The following is a 22,131-nucleotide window of genomic DNA, read 5'->3' as shown; positions in this document are numbered from 1 at the left end:
AAACATCGATCAGCTGCCTCCTGCACACTCCCTACTGGGTATGTGCCTGCAACCAAGGTACATGCCCTTGACTGGAATCGAACCTGGGACCCTTGAGCCCACAGGCCGACACTCTATCCACCGAGCCAAACCGGCTAGGGCTAAACTAGTAAATCTAATTAGAGAGTTTAGTATGGTTACTGAATAGAGATCAATATATGCAAAAATTCAACAATCCTGTTGTTTGTAATCACAATAACAGATATAATTTAAACCTTGGCTGGGTGGTTCAATTTGTTGGGGTATCGTCCTGTACACCAAAAGGTTACAGGTTCTATCCACAGTGCAGGTGTGTATAGGAGGCAGCCAATCAATGTTTCTCTCTCTCATTGAAATTTCTCTCTCTCTCTTTCTCCCTCTCTCTCTCCCTTCCTCTCTCTCTAAAATTAATAAAAACATATCCTCAGGTGAGGATTAAAAAGAAAGAAAAGAAAATGCCATTTCCAATTACAACAAAAACCATTACACAAGAACACAAAGAACTGAATAAACAGGAAGCTTTGCCATCTTTATGAGTAGAAAGTCTCAAAATCACAAAGTGGAAATTCTTCTTAAATATTTAATAAATTCAATGCAGTTCCATAAAACATTTTATAAAACGTTTTGTTTTCAAATAATTTGACAAGCTGATCCTAAGATTAGTACGGAAGGATTAAGGGCAAGACTTCCAATGCAGTATAAGCACTATGAGAACAAAGAAGTTTGCCCATTTTGTTTAATCCCATACCCCAGAGTCTGGAACAGTGCCTGGCACCTAGTAGGTGCTCAAAAAATATTTGCGAACACAAATGAATGACAACTTAGAAGAAGGATAAGAAGGGAAGGAGGATCCTAGCTGGTTTGGCTCAGTGGATAGAGCATTGGCCTTCGGACTGAAGGGTCCCAGGTATGATTCTGGTCAAGGGCACATGCCGGGATTGCGGGCTCAATCCCCAGTAGGGAGCATGCAGGAGGCAGCCAATCAGTGATTCTCTCTTATCATTGATGTTTCTATCTCTCTCTCCCTCTCCCTTCCTCTCTGAAATCAATAAAAAAATATTTTTAAAAAAGAAGATATGGAGGAGTGTTTTACCCTATCAAATATTAAGTTCTACAATAATTTTAGTCTATAAGATAGGCTCAGGGGTAAGTAAATAACCAATGAAACTGAATATAAAATTTACAAACACCTAGAGATAACATTTATGCCTCAGTTGTATTTCAGCTCCAGGTTCAGAAAAGCAGCAAAACCAAGTCAGTGAACCTATGATTGACCTCAGGACCAGTTGCAGTGAATGACCCCCTGCCCTGGTGCTGGCCAATCAATCAGTAGAGACCACAACCCTGAAAGGACATACCTGGAAAGCTGCTGAATATTCCATTGAGATCTTCTCCTGGGACCTCCCCTAAAATCTCCACCCTTAAAACCCTTAGGATGGAGGGCCAAGTGCCTTCTCCCGGGAGCTTGTCTGTGCCTCTCCCTCTCCCTCTCCCTCTCCCTCTCCCTCCCTCTCCCTCTCCCTCTCCCTCTCCCTCTCCCTCTCCCTCTCCCTCTCCCTCTCCCTCTCCCTCTCCCTCCCTCTCCCTCTCCCTCTCCCTCTCCCTCTCCCTCTCCCTCCCTCTCCCTCTCCCTCTCCCTCCCTCTCCCTCCCTCTCCCTCCCTGCCCCAGGCCTGTTACCATTAGCTTCCTCATTCCCAAGGGCCCTTCCTTTACCTCTAGGACTTGTTTCCTAAGCCCATTTCTTTAAGGAATTACTTTTTCTACCTCTGTGATTTACCAAATAAATGTTCTCTTACAAAAAAAGTTTAGAAACAGATCCACATAAATATGAAAACTTGTTATATACTAGAGAAGGCATTATCAGTCAGTGAGGAAAGGATAGACTAGCTAAGTAACCACGCTTAAAGAACTGGCTATTTATATTAAAAAAATTACATCCTTATCAATATTAATTAGAGTTTGCATTCTGCTACGAGCATTATGAAAGTGTCCTAAACAGAAATGGGTTTCTTTTCTCTCATAAGAAGAATTCTAGAAACAAACAAAGGAAAGGAATTAAATTAGAAATAAACAAAAATGCCCAGAGTTAGATTGGTGCCGCAGCCCCACAAGGTCACTAACGCTCCAGATTCTTTGTCTGTCCCATCACAATCCTTAGCTCGAAGCTTCTCTCTTCAAGCTTGTCACTGCCTGGTGGCAACGGGCGATTCACCTCTAACCCACATCCATCTTTCAGAAAAGAAGTGACACAGATAGTGCCAGAGCCAAACCAGGTCTGTCTGACTCCAAAATCTACTGAAACACTCTTACATGTCTGATGGGAGAGCTCCTGCCCATCTCTCATTAGTCACTAATTCAGCACTTGTGATAAACCTCTCTGATGCTGGCCATCCTGTTTTCTAACTCTGTGCCGTTCTCCCAGTTCGCCCATAAGACATCTCATTGAGCCCCACCCACCCCCGAGCTCCTCCTATGTTCCACAATGCCCAAGGCACAGAGCAGGCGTCAGGAGAGTTATGTAGAATTGGGGGTAAGAAGTGTCAGACCAGATTATATTGTTCATAGAAATGTGTTTCCTAACGACTGGAAAACAGTGCAGGCATCATGTTATTTGTGGAACTCAGATCAAATTATCAAGAGGCAAAGACCCAAGTAGGAGGAAGTCTAGCAGATAATTGACTAATCAGAATTGTCTTCTCATTCTGTTTGACTTCAAGGTTTAAAAAAACCAAAACAGCTGTGCTTTGCAAATCAGTTCCCAATCTAAACACATAAAGGACTTCCTTGCCCGGAAACACCAACGCCCCTGGCTTAGATGATGCTGAAAACTCTGCCTATATTGGAGAGAAACAGAGCTGAAGGCTAGTGAATGAATCCAGGTGTAGGGAGTAGAAGACAGGGAAGGAGACATAAGTGGAGGGACATCAAGAAGCGTCCTAAAGGGACTTGGGAGAACAAGAGGTCTTCCTAGAGCAGGTGTCCAGATGGCTGGCCTGCTTGGGAAGCTCCATCCATGGATTTCTGGGTGGGTTCTTTGAATGCTAATAGCTACCGTTTATTGAGCCATTGATAGATGCCAGATGTTGTGGTCAGCGCTTTTAGTGCATTATCTCATTTTCTTACCATGTGCTTTTAAAAATATTTATTGTTGAGAATATTATAGTTATATGTTTTTATTGATTTTAGAGAGAGGAAGGGAAAGGGAGCGATAGTCAACATGAGAAACATCGATTGGCATGCCCTCACCAGGAACAGAGCCTACAAAACGGGCATGTGCCCAATACCAGGAATTGAACCAGCAACCTCCTGGCACATGGGCTGACACTCAACCAACTGAGCTCCACCGACCAGGGCTCTTATTTTCATTCTTAGAACAATCTTGCAAGTTCATAATTAGCACCCCCATTCATAGAGGAAACTAAAGATCAGGAGGTTGCAGCTAAGAAATGCAAAAGCTAGGCTGCGATTTGACTCAAAGCTTCTGCTCAGAGTCCTTAACCATCTTCACAAAGCACTTTGAGGCAACTCTTACTTCCTCTACTTCAAAAACGAGGTGACTGAGGTCCAGGGCTGACCCAACCTGCCCAGTGACACAGGTAGTTAAGTGTCAGAGCCAAACCAGGTCTGTCTGACCCCCATATCTACTCTACCACCCAGGTAGAGCAAGATCAAAAGTCAGGGTAAGGAACATGCCGGAAATCCCTTACATGTCAGGCCCGCCGCTTTCCTAGGACACTGCCCCTTTGCTTCCCCTCCACCCCAGCTTCACCACTTAGAATCTTCTTTTCACTGCCTCGTCCTGGGCTGAATGAACAGGGCCAGGGTAGTTCTTGGGAAGTCTCTAAGATAGCCCTTCCCCCAAAGAAAGGAATAGACAGGGTACCACCAGCCTGGTGGTCTCCATCCCCACACATCTGAGCCAGGCCTGTGCGTAAGATTGGTAAGTGCTTGGATCAGGAGGCAGCCAAAATGGGTTCAAATTCAGCCTGGTGACTTTGGCCAATCACAGTAGCTCCCTTTTTAAAAAGTATCTATCCTGGCCCTGGCAGGGTTGCTCAATTGGTTAGAGTGTCCTCCCAATACACCAAGGTTGCCAGTCCTGTCCAAGTCAGAGCACATACAAGAATGAACCAATGGATGCATAACTAAGTGGAACAACAAATCTGAACCAATGAATGCATAACTAAGTGGAGCAACAAATCCATGTTTCTCTCTAACTCAAATCCTATATAATAATCCTATATAATAAAGAGGTAATATGCAAATTGACCCTCATGCCATCGCACAAGATGGTCAAAGATGGCAGTCACAAGATAGCCAGCAGGGGAGGGCAGTTAGGGGTGACCAGGCCTGCGGGGGAGGGCAGGTGGGGGTGATTGGGCTGGCAGGGGAGTGGTTAGGGGGTGATCAGGCTGGCAGGCAGGCGAGCGGTTGGGAGCCAGCAGTCCTGCATTGTGGGAGGGAAGTCCGAAATTGGAGAGAGTGCAGGCTGGGCTGAGGGACACCTCCCCCAGTTCACGATTTAGTGCACCGGGCCTCTAGTCAATAATAATAATTTAAGAAAAAAAAACCAGTGTCTATCCTGGGACAGACATTTTACTAGGGTTTCCCCCATGCTTTTAAAGTTTAACACTGCCCCCTCCCAACCCCTTACCCCATGACTGAGGAGCCTGAGCATCCCCCCCCCACCACCACCCCCTGAAGAGAAGCAACCAGCATAAGGACAGCAAGTAGTCAGGAGCCTAGGGCTTGAACCCACCTAGGCCTGATTCTGCTGTTGCCTAGGAGCGGAGGAGGGAGGAGCTGACGGAGGGAGGAGGGGAAAGAGAGAGGGCGAGCTCCCAGCAGCGCGCGCTGACGACAGCAGGTGATTTTTTTTCTGCAGCGCGCTTTCTCTCCGCATCTTTCCTAGATTTTTTTTTTCCCTGCTGAGCGGCTGAAAAGGGTGGGGCCGCTTCCCTGCAGCAGAGACGGCGACGGCAGCAGCAGCAGCTGCAGCAGCATCTTTGGGAGCAGCGGCAGAGGCAGCAAAGCCCCGTCTCGCTGGAGGTGATCGCCTCCGAGCCCTGCTAGGTGGCCGGCGGCGACGGTGCGCCGGCGGGAAGGAGAAGAAAAGACTCGTTCGCGGACGCGGCGGCCACAGTGCCCGGTCCTTCCTCTGCGCCATGGCTTAAGGCCGCGGCCACCTCGCCTCGCGTCGCCTGGCTCGGCCGGGGTTTGCGCGCCGCCGCAGCCTCAGGGAGGGGCGCGTCCAGACGTCTTCGCCGGGGACTCGGGACTCCGCGCCTCTCACCTCCGGTGCCTGCAGCAGGCAGCGTCCCCGAGGCCTTTGCAGGCGGCTCCCGCAGGCCTTTGCAGCCGGTAACCCAGGGACTTGATCTCAGTGATAGCGTTGCCGCCCGACCTTCCCGGGTGCTTTCTGAGGGCGGAGGGCGAGGCACGCAGTCCACCCAGGGAAAAAAAAAAACAAACGGTGGGAATCAGATCGGCTGGTCGAGGGCCAAAGGACTGGAGAAAGATTAGAGGCTCGCCTTAGCGCCACAAAGAGAAGGGAGGACCAGCTTTGCAGCGACCATCATGGCGTGGCCGTGCATCACGCGGGCTTGCTGCATCGCCCGCTTCTGGAACCAGCTGGACAAGGCGGACATCGCCGTGCCGCTGGTTTTCACCAAGTACTCGGAGGCCACCGAGCACCCGGGCGCCCCTCCACAGCCGCCGCCGCCGCCGCAGCCGCAGCAGCAGCCGGCACACGCGCCCCCCTCGGCGCCGGCGGTCGCCATAGAGACTCAGCCGGCCCAGGGCGAGCTGGATGCAGTTGCCCGGGCAACAGGGCCGGCGCCCGGGCCCAGTGGCGAGCGCGAGCCGGCGGCCGCCTCGGGCCGGAGCCGAGTGGGCCCCGGCCCGAGCTCCGGCTCCGGCTCCACCTCCGGCGCGGGCCCCGCGGACTCGGTGATGCGGCAGGACTACCGCGCCTGGAAGGTGCAGCGGCCCGAGCCGAGCTGCCGGCCGCGCAGCGAGTACCAGCCCTCGGACGTGCCCTTCGAGCGCGAGACGCAGTACCAGAAGGACTTCCGCGCCTGGCCGCTGCCGCGCCGCGGGGACCACCCGTGGATCCCCAAGCCCGTGCAGATCCCCGCGTCCGCCCAGGCGTCGGCACCGGTTCTCGGGACGCCCAAGCGCCGGCCTCCGAGCCAGGAGCGCTGGCCGGTGCAGGTCGCCGCCGAGGCCCCGGAGCGGGCGGTGGCCCCCGGCGGAGCGGGTGTCGTCGGGGCGGGAGAGGCGATGCGCTCGGACGAGCGCTACACACGCAAGAAGGCCGGGCCGGCCTGGATGCTGCGTCGCGCCGAGGGGCTGGGGCCCGAGCAGACGCCGCTGCCCGCCGCCGCCGCCCAGGCTCAGGTCGCGGGCCCCGAGGGTGGCAAGGGGCGTGCGGCCGCTGACGCCCTCAACAGGCAGATCCGCGAGGAGGTGGCGAGTGCCGTGGGCAGCTCCTACAGGTGAGATTCCGGACTCGGCTCGTGCGACGGGGCTGGTCACCCTTACCCTGTACCCAGGACTCGTCCTCCACATCGCAGGCCTCACTCACATTCAGCTCACCCCCCAACCCAGACCACAGTCTCCCCAGACCCTCCCCAGGCACCCTCCCGTGGCTGATTTCTTTGGGCTCTTTCTTATGGGCTCTTCCCCAACCTGCCCAGGTCTTTCACTTGACCCTTTCAGCCACCTTTCCCCCATCCCGCCCTACCTCAGACCCCTCCCTGCCCAACAAAGACGCATTGCAATTTTTTTGCACAGCCTGTGCTTCCATTCCGCCCCACCCATCGTACCACTGCACGAGTCTAGATGCTGCCCCTTGCTGGCTCAGTCGCCACCCACCGGCCTTCATGCCTTCCCCCAGGGCCCCATTCTTGCAGAAGAAGAATTCTTTCCCAGTGACCAGTAACCCTCTTCCCTAGCCCAATTCGCTTGGCCTTTGACTCTTCCTTCCCCTCTCTCAGTCCCTGGGAGCTACCCAAGCACCACACCCTTTTCTGGATTCCTTGAACAATCCTTATAGCTCACCCTCCTCCTTCTACCATTGGGCTTTGAAGTCAGACTGCTTAGGTTTCTTACTGGCTGTGATACATGGGGCAAGTTTCTTAACCTTTCTGGGCCTCAGGCTCCTATCGGATGTGATAGAGAGGTTGAGAAGTACTTGCTCATTTATTAATTTAATATTCAACTTATTTTTGAACACCTACTCTAGGCCAGGCACTATGCTAGACGTTGTGAGGCTTAAATGAGATGATTCAGGGGGAAAACTGTGCCTGGCACGCAGGAGGTGATTAGTACATTTTGGTCCTATTCCAGCCTTCTACATGATGTTTCATTATTCAATTTTCACTTTGTAGATATGTCTTTCCAACCTTCTCTCCTTTCTCCTGTCTCTTTATGTTCTTCAGATGTTTCCCATTCTCTTACCACCAAGAACGCCTTTTTCAACACAGTTGAATGCCCTGTAAATGAATGCTTTCAAGCAAGGGCATAACCTCTCCCTCTTTCCATTCTTCTAGAATTCTCCCTCTGCTGTAGTCTCAGCCCTTCTAGCCTGCTTTGTCATCCTTCATGCATCCAATATGTATTTTTGAATGCTTAGCTTTTAGTCCTGCCCTTATTTTTCAACCTGAATCAACCAGCTAGCTGATCACGGTTGACTCTGAACATGTAACATCGGGCATGGAGGTCTCTGGGGAAGCAGATGTGCATGATGGATAATTGAATGAAAGGTATCCCAAATGTGGCTTATGGGGTCCTTCATCAATGCCACAGCCAGTTGCCTCCTGCTGGCCAGAGGGTGTGGCCAGGAGGACTGCAGAATTAGCGTCTTTTGCCAAGACCCTATGTGCAGACTCACGACAGACCGGTCTTTCTCCAGTGAACATAACAACCACTTCTTTACATGCTGAGGAAAGAACAGCATAGTTAACATCCTCTCGGTTAAGACAAATTCAACCCCTCTCCAGGTTTCAGTTCTGGAAAGCATTTTCCAATGAGAAGGGGCAGCTAATCTGTTGGCCACTACTCCATCTTCCTGCATTCCACCTCCCACTTGACATTATTCTCTGGGTTTATTGTTATCTTGACCACACTGGTCCCCAAGGAGTACACTGCTTCCCTCTAAAGCTCTGGGTCATGCAAGGACACATATCCTTTTCCTTGATTCATAGTCACCAGGAGGTAAAATTTTCATAATATCTTTATGCTGCTACCAAGAGAGCATCAAAAAGAAAAGAAAGGGGCATAAAAAACAAAGCCAAGATGTGGCTTGTGATTCTGCCATGGATTTCTTATTTCTAGGGCCCTACCTCACTCCCTGAGAGCCCTAACGTTGGCCCAAGATCACAGATTCCTGGTCCGGCCTCTTTATCTTCCTACTCCCATTCTAAGACCCTTAACACCCACCAGGCAGGAACTACCTCTCCTCACTTCCATAGAGTCAGTGCCAATCAAGAGAGATTCCAGATTCTTAAATCTCCTTGGGTGACCCCACTCAGTTTATGTTTCCAAGTTGGCTGGGCTTGCTTTGTCCATGGATGATTGGCCAGTCAGGGAATGACCCACCCTTCAGATACAGCTCACTCTAAATATTTTGGCTTGTACCTATGTGCTGTATAGCCTCTTCCCCCCCAAAAAACACCTTAACTGTACAGTAAGCATGTCATGATTTTCAGTTAGAATTATACACATACTGCAAGTGATTGGATTGAATAGCAGAAGGCTATACTCTTGGAGCTGGTGGGAATGCTTATTTGTGATGGCTATCAAAAAAAAAATCTGAGCACCTCAAAAAATTTTTTTCTGATTTGGATCTTCAGTAATATTTAATTATGCATATGATTCTGGGCAGCATTTCCATTTTGCTGGATAATCAGAATGGTTTTGAAACAGAATAAGTGTTGATAAGAGACATCAGTTTCTCTAAGGAACAACTTAACTGCATGACAAATTTGATGTGAAATTTAATATTATTTTTTGTTCCAGAAGAAAAATAAACCAATAATAGGGAAATGCACTTTGGGTGAAAGTAGATATGAAAAATAAGATAATCAATTAATTAAAGATACTATAAAGAAAAAATGCCTGGAAATTGTAGGCTTATCTGGAACATTGATTTTCCTTCCCAATTGTCTCGCATTCTTTTCTTTGGTATGATTCCGATATCTGCTGAATTTAAATATGTCCTGTGTCTGCTGTAAAGGAGGCTTACCTTGCCTTAGAAGCCAAGTTGGGCTCCATTTCAATGATAATTTGATTTACAAACCCTTTTCTTCTGCCACTCTACATAAATCATGATGGTTTACACCATGGTGACTGGCTTATCTCATGGGCTTTACAAAGGACATCTGTCACATGACATCAATGGGAGCAGTTTGCTTAAATAAAGAACACATAATCCATCAGCTTAATATATTGGTATATAATACAAAATATACATTCAGCATCTAGAGTCATATACATATTAATTAGTTTTACCCTACAATATACATTCAGTAGATAATATCAAATGTCCTTTGATGCTGTGGTTTTGAGAAACCTTCCCTATTTAACAGTTCATCTAATTCATAACCTACCCACAGTAGCCTGATATTTTTTTTGCATTCAAATGGTATCTAAGGTATCTTTAGAACTATTCACAATCATGAAGTAGATTGATTTTTAATACATTCATTTTACATAGATGGTGTAAAATGGAGAAACATTCATTTGTCATCATTTTTAATGTTAAAGATATAACATTGAGAAGCATGTCTTTTATAATTTTTAATGTTAAGGATGGATTTCACTGGTCAGCCATTTGTGATTTTAGACCCAGCATTCTAAATTAGAAAACAGATGAGTCAGGAGGAGGGGATTAAAATTCCCCTCTTAGCAGCCCATTGCTCTAGCCTTCAGTTAATAGGGATAGATGGGGGAGCAGGTGCTCCCCATAGAAATGCTAATGAAAACTTTTCCTGGAAGAAATCAGCTGAGGCACCAGGAGGTAGATTTAATAAACCAGAGGCAAAATACTTGAAAAATGAGAGTAGTCACAAGGAAATCAGAAAGAAAGGGAGCCTTTGATATCTGCCCTACAGTCTTCCATGAAGGTTAGAGAAAGGCCTGCCTGACTAGGCGTATGCTGTGCAGAATTCCCTATGCCTATAGCGCAACTGCCCATTTTCCGAATTTCTTCCTGGGTATACTTCAAGGCCACTCTTCAATGATGCCTTCCAGATTCTGTCATTCAGAACCAAATTTTTTTTATTCCCTTTTTTATATTCTGTACACTTCTCATTGTCTGCTGGATTGTAAAATACTTTTGCCTGTTTCTGCCTCCCCCACCAGATCATGAACAACTGAAGGGAAGAAGTATATTTTGTTCATCTCTACATCTCTCATAGCATAACATTGTGCTAGGTGCCATTTAGGTTTGTTGAATCCAGTGGCATTTGGTGAAAATTCTATTCAACTACATATTGATTCATTTCGTTCAGTTTTACTTAGTTGAATTTATTTCTGAAAATGACCACCAAGCCCCTTGCTATGTATCAGACAGGATGCCAGGGATACCAAATGAATGTCATAACCCTTATGGAAGGAAATTGTGTTTCCTTAATCAAAATAAAGTCCAGTTCCTACTAGGTTAGCACTAGGAGTAACGTTCAAATGAGGAAGGGCAGCAAACCTTACAGACCTGATTCTAGATGCACTGTCATCCAGGGCAGTGGTCCTCCACCTGGGCTGCATGTTGGAATCTCTGCAGAACTTTCAGAATGTTGATGCACAGGTATCCTTCCCAGAAATTCTGATTCAGTTGTTATGGGGTGTGGCTCGGGCATCTGAATTTCAAAAAAACTGTCCCAGGTGATTCTCCTGGGCAATTCAGGTTATGACCTTCTTCCCTATGGCAAAGGTTCGGAAATGTTAGTACACAAGAGAATCATTTGAAGAGCTTTCTAAATGCAGACTCCAGGGCTTCATCCTCAGATGTGTAGATTCAGCTGTTTGAAATGGAGCCTAAGAATCTACATTTTAAAAAGTGCTCCAGGTAATTTTGATGCAGGTGAGCTTCAGACTTGGAAAAACACTTCTTGGAAAGATTTGCTATCTTTATGGTATTGAGTTTTCCCACATTCAAACGTGGTATTCTTGCCATTTACTTAAGTCTTTTATGTCCTTCACTTACATTTTGTAATTTTCTCAAAAAAAATTCATACACAGACACAATAGGGTTTAAATTTTATGTTACTATATTTAAGTCTTTAATAATCTAACTGGATTTTAACTTTATATATGGAATGAGGTAAGGAAGCTAATTTTTTCTTTTCCCATACCCTAACACCCTTTTAAAAAGTTCAAATTTCGCCCACTGATACCTCTACTAATATCTTCTCTTTCACAATAAGGGTCACATATGTTTGCATATATTTCCAAGATCTCTGTTCTATTCCATTAGCCTGAGCTAATGCCAAATGATCATCTGTTTTTGTCTATGCTATTTTAAATTATTTTTTCCATTGTAATGAGTATATATTTTTTTACAGTTTTCAATTTGTTATTGCTCATGTGCATTAATTTTTGTATATTAATCTTGTATTCAGCAACTTTACCACACTCTTTAGTTTTGTCTGTAGATTCTCTTTGGTTGTCTGTAGATTCTCTTCGATTGTCTGTGAAGATAATGTATGTTTTTAGCAAATACCAATTCATTGTCTTCCTTTCTAATATTTATATTTGTGGTGTGTGTGTGTGTGTGTGTGTGTGTGTGTGTGTGTGTGTGTGTTTTGCTGCGCTGGTGAGGACATTGGTGTAATTTTGATAGTAGGTGATAAAAAGCATTTTTGTCTTGGGACATGGGAATGCTTCTCAAGTTTTATCATTAAGTATGAGGTTAGCTCTGAGGTTTCTATGAGATAGCTTCATATCAGGTTAAGAAACTACCCTTTATCCTTGTTTACTAGGGGTTTCTAAAAATGTGAGGGCATTGAATTTTATTGAATGCTTTCTCTGCATCACTGAGATGATCATAGGATTTTTCTTTTTAATCTGTTAATAGATTTTTCTGATATTGAGTCATCTTTGCATTTCTAAAATAAACCTTGCTTAGATTTAAAAATCTATTTTATGATGCTGAATTTGGTTTGCTATTTTTTATTGTAAATGTTTGCAATAGAGGGAGGGGGTTGGGAGACTGGGTGAAAAGGTGAAGGGATTGAGAAGCACAGACTGGCAGTTACAAAATTGTCATGGGGATGTAAAGTACAGCACAGGGAGTATAGTCAGTAATATTGTAATAAGTAGGCATGGTGCCAGGTGGGTACTGGAAATATAGGATGGGGAAACACTTTGTAAAGTGAGGTGTTTTTACCGAGGGATTACCGTGTGCAAAGCGTCTGGCTAGATCATTGGTTGACCTTGTGCAGTTAGCTCTCAGGGATATAAGGCTGCCTGAGACTAGCACACAAAGAAGAGTGGAGATAAGATACACACAATCAACTCTTGGCTGCTCTCTTAGGAAAAATTGGAATCTAATGCATATATGAACTTAAAAAAAAAAGAGCCAAGCCAATGGTAGTTCTAAATCAACAATCACTAAGAATCACTCAGTGTTCCAGACACAAAACTAAAATAGTCTAACAAATGTTCGCTAAGATTAAAGAGCCCTCTCCATAATCAGTGCACCTCTGGCTTGACAAACTATGCCAGTTGTATAAATGTAGACAGATGTGCTTGTAATTGTCTACTAAATGAAGAAAGTTGTAAGATTGGCCTTGACCAGCAAGCTAAAAATCCTCTTGAGTTCACTAAAGATGCTAGTTTTCACCACTAGAAGTAATAATAGTAGCTAATTGAGTACCTACTGTGTGCCTGGCAGGCTGCTGGAAACCTTAGATGCATTTTCTCCTGCAATCTGTATAGTAGCCCTGCAAAAATGATACTCTTACTTCCCTGCACAGCCCTTCCTCCATGTCATATTAGCATGTATTGTCTCAACTCAGTTTCATTCCAGTAAATATTGATTAGTGTCTACTTTATGTCAGGCTAATTCCTAGTATGACAAAGCAGTCGTTGCTCTTGAAGGCTTAGTGAAAAGTAATAGGTACTCCAATAAAAAGTTTGTTTAGGGTATGGTGAACAGAAGTGAGAAGGTTTAAATCTCCTTGACTTAAGGGTTATCAGGAAGAGGGTTCAGTAGAGAAGGGACTGGTAGTCTGAATCATCAAAGATGAGTGGGCATTAAATGAGGAAAGGATCAGTCTGAGTAAGTTGTAAGCAGTTCCATGCAGGTAACACTTAGAGGTCTCATTGAGTGAGAATAGAATGGTTAGAGGTAGACGGGGTAAGTAGGCGGGGCCCAGCTCCTTTATCATATGAGCAAAGGGAAGAAGTGGATTAGGTTTTGGATTTTAGAAAAGGTGACTGCAACAGCAGTGCGAAGGTTGGACTGGAGGGGATTAGACTGGGAGCATGGCATCCAAGAGGGACTGAGATGATGGAGACCTCCAGCAAGGAAAGAATGGAAACAAGCATGGATGGTACAGAATAAAATAATGCAGTGGCTAGTTGAAAGTGGGCAGAAAGGGAAGAATCTAGGATGATTCCCAGATTGCATGCTTTGGATATCAGGGGAAACAACCATTCACTGAGCTAGATAGCACAGTTTTGGAGAAGTTGAATTTAAGGTGCCTCTTAAATTCACGGAGATGTTCAGTGGAAAATGAAAATAGAAACCCACCCTGCTGGTAAGGGTGCAAATTGTTACAATCACTTTGTAAAACTCTTTAGCTTTATCTACCCAAGTTAAACATATGTTTTACCCTATGACCCAGGAATTGCACCCTTGAGTATATACCATATACCTAACAGAAATACATGCAGAAGACTTGTAGAAGAATGTATATAGCAGCTTTATGAGTAAAAGCTAAAAAGTAAAACCAGACCAAATGTCCATCAACAATAGGAGAGATGAACTGCAGTATTTTCATACCGTGGGATATCACATGGCAGGGTGTGGTAGGTAGACTAATGTTCCCCTCCCCCATCCACATCCTAATTCCTGGACCCTGTGAATATATTATATTATAAAGCAAAAGGGACTTTGCATATATCCATTAAGTTAAGGTCCTTGAGTTGGGGTGAGTATCCCAGATTATCCACATGAGTCCACTATAATCACAGAGATCTTTATAGGTGAAAGGGTTAATGTCACAGTGATGCAGTGTGATAAAGGATTGGCCAGCCATTATTAGCTTTGACGACAAAAAGGGCACATGAGCCACAGACTGCCAGAAGCCTCCAAGAAGCTGGAAAAGACGAGGAAATAGATTCTCCCCTAGAGCCTTCAAAAGGAACATCTTTTTTTTTTTTTTCCATATTTTTATTGATTTCAGAGAGGAAGGGAGAGGGAGAGAGAGATAGAAACATCAATGATGAGAGAGAATCATTGATCGGCTGCCTCCTGCATGCCCCCGAAACCCAGGCATGTGCTCTTGACTGGAATCGAACCCGGGACCCTTCAGTCCACAGGCTGATGCGCTATCCACTGAGCCAAACCAGCTAGGGCCAAAAGGAACATCTTGCTTCTGTTGAAACTTGATTTTAGCCAGTGAGACCCATTTCAGACGCCTTAACTACAGAACTGAAAGACACTTAAGATAATACATGTATGTTGTTTTAAGCCATTTAGTTTGTGGTAATTTGTTACAGCAACTATAGGAAAGTAATATACAGAGTTTCTCAATCTTGGCACTATTGACATTTTGCACCATTGTCTTGATGAGCTGTCCTGTGCATTGTGAAATATTTGGCAGCACCCCGGCCTCTATCCACGCCATGCCAGTAGCATTCCCCACCACACCCACCCTGAGATGTGACAATCACAAATATTTCCAGACAAAAGTAAATAAATTTTTCCAGACAATGTCAAAAGCCAGCCCCTGGGGGTGTCGGTAGCAAAATTGTGTCAGGTTGAGAACCACTGTTACAGAGCAATAAAAAAGGAAATTACTGCCCGGCCGGCACGGCTCAGTGGTTAAGCATCAACCTATGAATCAGGAGGTCACAGTTTGATTCCCAGTCAGGGCACATGCCTGGGTTGTGGGCTTGATCCCCAGTGTGGGGCGTGCAGGAGGCAACCGATGAATGATTCTCTCTCATCATTGATGCTTCTCTCTCTCCCTCTCCCTTCCTCTCTGAAACCAATAAAAATTTTTAAGAAAAAAAAGGAAATTACTGCAATATCAATAATATGGATAGATCTTTATGATGATGAAAGAAACCCGTTACAGCTTACTTAATGATTCCACTTATGTGAATTTCAAAAACAGGCAAAAGTAATTGATGATGAGTGGTGGTCTCCAGGGTGGGTGGGTAATTGGCTGAGAAGGAGCATGAGGGAACCTTCTGAGATGTTGGAAATGTTCTATATCTTGATCTGGGTGGTTGTTAAATTAAGATTTGTGGATGTTATTCTATGTATGTTATACTTCAACAGAAAATTAAAAAACAAAACAAAATAAAAATGAAGTGAATGGAGGTATAGGTTTGATGCTCAGGAGAAAGACCAGAACAGATAGCTATATATGGATATTGAGCTATCAGTGAGGATCAAACCCATGGGCATCAGCGTGACTGGAGAATAAAGAGGCTGAGAAGAAGAGAAGGCCAGAGCCCAGCAAGTGCCAACACATCAGGGATGGGCAGAAGAAGAATCAAGGACGGACCTTTGGTGTCTGTGTGTCATCCCTATCTGAGAGCAAGAGCATAGCTCACCATTGTCCCACTTCCCACCTCCCTGCCTCTGGCCTTGTGCATACCTGCAGGAACTACCCCATGTGTACTCCTGTCTGTTCTCTCCTAGCATAGTTCATTGTCATCGTGTATTTGCTTTCTAACTGAATGAAGAGGGTTTTGCAGGACCAAGCTGGTGTAGCCATTTATTGTGGGAAAATTGGGCCCAGGCTCTTAGCCGCAAAACCCACCTTAAGTGCCTTCCTGAATCACTGCCTCCTCCACCGTGCTGTTCCCTGTGGTCACTGTCTATTTCGTACAGTGACTTCGAAAAGTTGGCCCACGTTGTGGCATATCCTAGAGTGCATTTTTACAATATTTTTAGCCCCTAAGATTTGTTCTCTATTAAACTGTACTCAGTAAAGATAGACAATAGTAGAATGCAAAAGGGCAGAATGTGAGAGAGAAGAGAGACATAATTAAGTTTCAACCTTATTTTTATTTGCTGAGTCCTTACTCTGTGCCAATTGCTTTAACATATCCCCCCCCCCCCCCATTTAGCCTTCATAATGGCCTTTCAAAGCAAACAGCTCTCTAAAGTTGAGTCAGAGAGGTCTGTGGACTGAGGTCACACAACCAGCCAGTGGCTGAGCTGGCTCAGAAACCTGGCTCTCCTCATTCAACCTACAGCGGTGTCTTACTTTTGTAGCCCACATGGACCCCTTCTCTGTCCCTAAGTTCGACATGTCATTCCTGGGAGGGCTACTGTGTGTCTCGCCACCCCACCCTTCACGTTGTCTTTGTGGTTCCAGCTCTCCTAAGCCCAGGCCATTCTCCTTCACCAGCCTGTTTCTGCAGTGGAGAGGGGTAGGTGGTCTCACTCCTCCTTATTCTGAATTCTCCATGGATCCCCTTCCTCTCCAATGCAAGACCCAGGCACAGTGCCTCAAGCTTTTCCAGGATCTAACCTCTCCGGTGCTTCCAGCATTTTGCCCACTGCTCCTCACTCATACCTGATGCTCTTTCCTAGGGATTCTCAGTTCTGGTTTCACATTGAAATCAGTGGGGCCTCAGCAGGTGATACAGCCAAATGACAGGCCCCACATGTAACTACTGCTGGATTTTGCTCACATTTTTCTTTCCTCCTCTCATCTTCTTTCTAATTCCTTCCTATCCTTCGGGGCTTTTAGTCCATTGTGAAAGAAGCTTATACTATAAAAACATGGAATTAGGTTGGCTTTATTGGATTATAATATCATAATAATAATAATGCAGTGGGCTTAATATTTATTATTTTTATCCCAAGTTCAATGCAGCATCTTAAGAGCATGCAGCGGCTGGAGCTATGGGCTCTAAGGAGTCAGGGCGCAGAGCACATGATTCCACTCACAGGAGCTGCCGTCTTGTGAGGGAGGTAACATGGATACAAGCACCTAAACACCAGGCAGGGCCTGGTGAGGGTTAAAGTCAGGGGCCAGAGCTCCCTAGGGCCACAACAAGGGTTGGTGAAGTGTTGGAAGATTCATGGAAAAGATGGTTGTATAAGTCCTGGGAGGTGTTCTGTGAAGGATTTGGTGACCATTAAAATGGTTTGGATCATCTCTCTGTAACTTAAAATCTGTGTGACCTTGAGATAATTACACAGTAGTGACTTCACAGAGTCATGATGAAGATGGAGAGGGATAGTGCTTTTACCCAGTGCATACCCAATCACAGTAAACACTGGCTACTTTCATTATCTTAAGAGTAGGCTACCAACGAAGTCTTTCATTTGTTCATACAGTGAACGTTTTTCACATCTGTGTTAGGCACTATGCTAGGACCTGGAACACGGAAGGGAATTACACATGGTACTTGTCCTAAAAAGAGCTCCTGCTCTAGTGAGAGAGAAATGTTTTAAAAATTATAGTAGTGGTAGTAAGTATAATAATAGAAAGATGCACAGGGTATTGAGGGGATGTAGAGGAAAGGGGATTTTGACTCAGCCTAAATCAGGGACCATTACTGAAGGAGGTGTACCTGTGCGTTGGGTCAAAAGCATGGAGTTATTTCCACTGGGAAGGCAAAAATTAGGAACTCTATATTCCTTCCTTGAGGTCTTTACAAATGGTATAAAACCAAAGAAGGCCATTTAAGAGAACAATCCTTACTAGTAATTTCAGCTTCTCTCAGACGTCTAGCTTTGCATTCAAATCCTGCTCACCACTTATTACTATATATCTTTGGGCAAATAACTTAACCTGTCTTCTCTGATTTTGTTTCCTCATTGGTAAAATGGAACCAATAATTGCTACCTTGCAAAGTTGTTGAAAGACTAAACATTTCATTAAGTCTGTGACTCTCTTAACTGTCTTATTTGTCATTGCACCCCCAGCACCAGGCTTAGTGCATGGTATTAATAGATATTAATTGAACAAATGAATGAATGATGTATGTACAGTACTTATGATAGTGCCTAGTCCAAGCATTCAATAGATAGCAACTATCCTCCTCGTCATTATCCCCAGTGGGTTTGAGTACTGCTTGGCTAACATAAAGAGGTAATTTTGCACTTCTGTGTGTACATGTTCTGAATTTCTGGGAAGAGAGCCATGAAATGTTCAGATAAAAGGTTTTCTATGAGTATTTTTAGTCTGACTTGGAGGATCAGGGAAGACTTCAGACAGGAGGGTAGCATCTGAGCTAGGCCTTGGAAAATCAGTCTGATTTCAGTAGGCAAAGCAATCAGGGAGGCAGGGAGTGGCATATTCCAGGCCCAAGGGACAGCTGGCGCATGGAGAGCTGTGGGGCAGCCACAGATACTCAGATATGACAAGTGTTCCATGTGTGAGGAGTAACATGGCAGGACACAGTATGGAAAGGCCTAGATCAGTGATCAGCAAACCCTCTGTAAAGGGACAGATAGTACATATTTTAGGCTTTGCCAGCTCTCAAGTCTACACTAGTAAAGAGAAAGATGCAGCCGAGACCGGTTTGGCTCAGTGGATAGAGCGTCGGTCTGCGGACTGGGGGGTCCCAGGTTCGATTCCGGTCAGGGGCATGTACATTGGTTGCGGGCACATCCCTGGTGGGGGCTGTGCGGGAGGCAGCTGGTCGATGTTTCTCTCTCATCGATGTTTCTAGCTCTCTATTCCTCTCCTTTCCTCTCTGTGGAAAATCAATAAAATATACTAAAAAAAAAAAAGAGAGAGAGAAAGATGCAAATTGACCATACCTTTTTGACTCCCACCAGCCAATCAGGAGTGAGTATGCAAATTAGCCCAACAAAGATAGCGGGTTAATTTGCATACACAGGTGCCAAGCAGCCAGGGGCAGGACACTTGTGTCGTTGCCATGGCGATGATGCAGGTGTTCCGCACAGCCCCAGCTGCTCCGGGCCTCTGGGCAGCATGGGAAGGCAGAAAGGCAGAAAGGCTGCTCCGGGTGGAGCAAAGGTGGTGCCGGCAGCCAGGGGAAGGAAGGCCCAGTCTTGCACAAATCTTCGTGCATCGGTCCTCTAGTATTATATAAAAGAGAACAAATTTCCTAAAAGTTTTATTGATGAAATTAAAAATACTGTATAATAATAATAATTGAATGCAAATCTTTTGTAATATAGGTCTACTAATGAGAAGAACAGATTTTTAGGGGAATAATATTTGCTGAAATGGGATTAAAAGTTAGCATTCCCTTTCATCATATTGATTGCAAATATTTACCTGCAAAACCCTTCTCAGCTCATGGCTGAACAAAAACAGGTAGAGGGACAGATTTGACTCATAGACCATAGTTTGCCAATCTCTGATCTGTGTTATTGAGGACAGAATACTGTGATACCAAGTTTCAGATTCTGTATTTAAGGAGCAAACAGAGTGCCTGAATAGAGTGCCTGAGAATACTTGGTTTGACTGTGCCTTATTAAGCGCATCATTTATTCTTCCCAAGTGACATAGTCACCCTCTTGTTTCCTGACAACTGAAAGCAGCAGGACACTGATGTATATGTGAGAGTTTCTTTGTCTTCATATATAATGGGTAACCAACCCATCTCTCATAACAACCAAGAATCCAAGGTACAGGAGTCGTCATTGTGAAATAATGTTAGTCTCTGGCTGCTATGACCATTTTGTGTGGGGTTTCCCCGGGAGCTGGACTAAGGCTTAAAAAAAAAAAAAAGACAAGAAATAAGTGGTATTAAAAGGTGCATGCAGCCCTAACCGGTTTGGCTCAGTGGATAGAGCATCGGCCTGCGGACTGAAGGGTCCCAGGTTCGACTCCGATGAAGGGCATGTACCTTGGTTGCAGGCACATCCCCAGAAGGGAGTGTGCAGGAGGCAGCTGATCAATGTTTCTCTCTCATTGATGTTTCTAACTCTCTATCCCTCTCCCTTCCTCTCTGTAATAAATCAATAAAATATATATTTTTTAAAAAAGGTGCATGCAGCCCCACTTCACTTGTCTACGAGTCAGCGCCTAAGGAAAGCACCGGAAGAGAGCTCTGCCAGGAGAGGGTTGTTACAACTCCTCAAACAAGCCCTGACCCAGCATTTCTCCAGAGTCTGCCAAAGGCTGGCTGTGAATGGGAGAGAGACTTGTTGTTTCTAGCTGCTGAGAATCTAATCTAACACCATTCTCTGGGGGAGCGCTTTAGCACATCATAATAGTCCTCATCCAAACCACATTTGTGGAAAGGAGATACTTTATAAGTGCTTCTTTAATCTCTATCTAAATGAAAGGATTTTAGTACAGAGTACTACTTTGTGAATGAACAAATTCAATTTAATTCAATTCAGTTCATTCATTCAGTTCAATCTTTATAGGGTGTCCCCCAAAATGTCTACACACACTATGAATAATTATAAAGGCAGTATTTATTAAAATACATTTCATTTTCAAAATTGAACTATCAGCTGTTAAAGTGTCTATACTGTGATTTCTTTGGGAGGGACACCCTGTATTTGTTGAGTACTTCCTATGAATAAGACACTGAGTTAAGCTCTGGGGATATGACTGTAAAGTCCATGTGTGGGACATCCTGATTTACTCTGTGTCCATTCCTACTTCAATAATAAGGATAAATGTGATGATGACGATGATGACAATGATGATGATGATGATGGAGGAAAAAGAGGAGGAAGTAGGAGAAGATGATGCAGCAGCAGAAGCATGTATGCTTTTAACCAAGAAAGGTCTTCAGGGTTGGAGGTGGTAGAAAAGGGATGGATTCTGAAGAAAAAGTGAAGAACCTAAGAGAAATTAGTAATCACGGGTACTGATCTGGTAGCCATGGTGCAGTGGGTCAACCAAACATCTTGGCATCAGATAAACCTCAGTTCAAATCCCAGCCTTTCTATTTATATAACCTTGGTAAAGTTATTTCAAGTCTCTGAGCCTCAACTTCCTCCTCCAGAAAATGGGGAAATATTATATATATCATAGGTTGTGTGGATGTGAAAATGTTTTGTAAACATTAATGCCCTTTCAGTTGTAATTATAAATATTAATACTAATAAATGAGCGTGGAATCCAAATGCATACCAGTTTAGGTACCAGGAGAGCAGTCACCCAGAACAGGCTGTGAACTAAGTTCTTGGATTACAGCTATGAACAAGCCCAAGTTCATCGTGGAGTGAGCAGTGTAATGATAGATGTGGTGTTACATACATGCCAACGGCTCGTTATTAAACACAGCTGTGATGAATTTCAGGCGGGGAAAGTACAAGGTGCTAACAGAGCCTTTAATGGGAGCTGACAAGCCTAACCTAGACCAGGAGTTGGAGCTGTCCTCTGAAGAAGTGGCATTTGACATCGATGTAAAGGACAAGAGGGACTATGGTGGTGAGGAAGAAGAAGGGCATTTACAACAAAGAAAATGTAGTAGAGAAATGAGACACCAACAAAGAGGAAATATGAAGATTAGTGGAGCCATTTTAGGAAAATACAAAATGAGCTAAATGATCCAAGAGGCTGTAGACTGACAACAGGTGAAGAGAAAACAAAATGGCCAGCCACTGAGAAAACCACTCCAAGAGATTCAGTGGGTAGGAGGAATTACTGTATTTTTCCGTATATGAGATGCTATGTTTTTAAAAAATTGTTAGACTGAAAATCGAGGGGCGTCTTACACACAGAAGTCAGCCGAGGAGGGAGCTGGCTTCCTCCAATCACGAGCCTTACTGTTACTGAGGTCTGCTGATGCCGTAATTGGAGGTGGAGGTGGAGAGTGTGCAGATGCAACAGGGACCAGAGCATTCTGAGCCCATAAAGATGTCAAAAAATAAAAAGATAAATACCAGTAAGTGATTGTCTTACTCTGCAAAGTTCAAACTGAATGTAATCAGCTGTGCAAAAGAACATGGAACTAGAGCTGTAGAGAGACAATT

General features: G+C 44.8%; 1 protein-coding gene across 1 annotated transcript in view; it reads left to right on the top strand.

The window, feature by feature from the left end:
- The first annotated feature begins 5,135 nt into the window (after positions 1-5,135).
- The window catches only part of MAP6 (microtubule associated protein 6), a 74,312-nt gene continuing 57,316 nt past the window's right edge, over positions 5,136-22,131 (top strand). Inside the window, exon 1 of the mRNA XM_079786996.1 lies at positions 5,136-6,517. Within this exon, the coding sequence (XP_079643122.1) occupies positions 5,598-6,517 (920 nt within the window). The 5' untranslated portion in view covers positions 5,136-5,597. The remainder of the gene's footprint in view (positions 6,518-22,131) is intronic.

The sequence above is a fragment of the Cnephaeus nilssonii genome (assembly GCF_951640355.1).
Source record: "Cnephaeus nilssonii genome assembly, chromosome: 13".
Taxonomy (NCBI): Eukaryota; Metazoa; Chordata; class Mammalia; order Chiroptera; family Vespertilionidae; genus Cnephaeus; species Cnephaeus nilssonii.
Note: the sequence above shows the minus strand (reverse complement) of the source record. Positions and strands in the feature narration are given on the sequence as shown.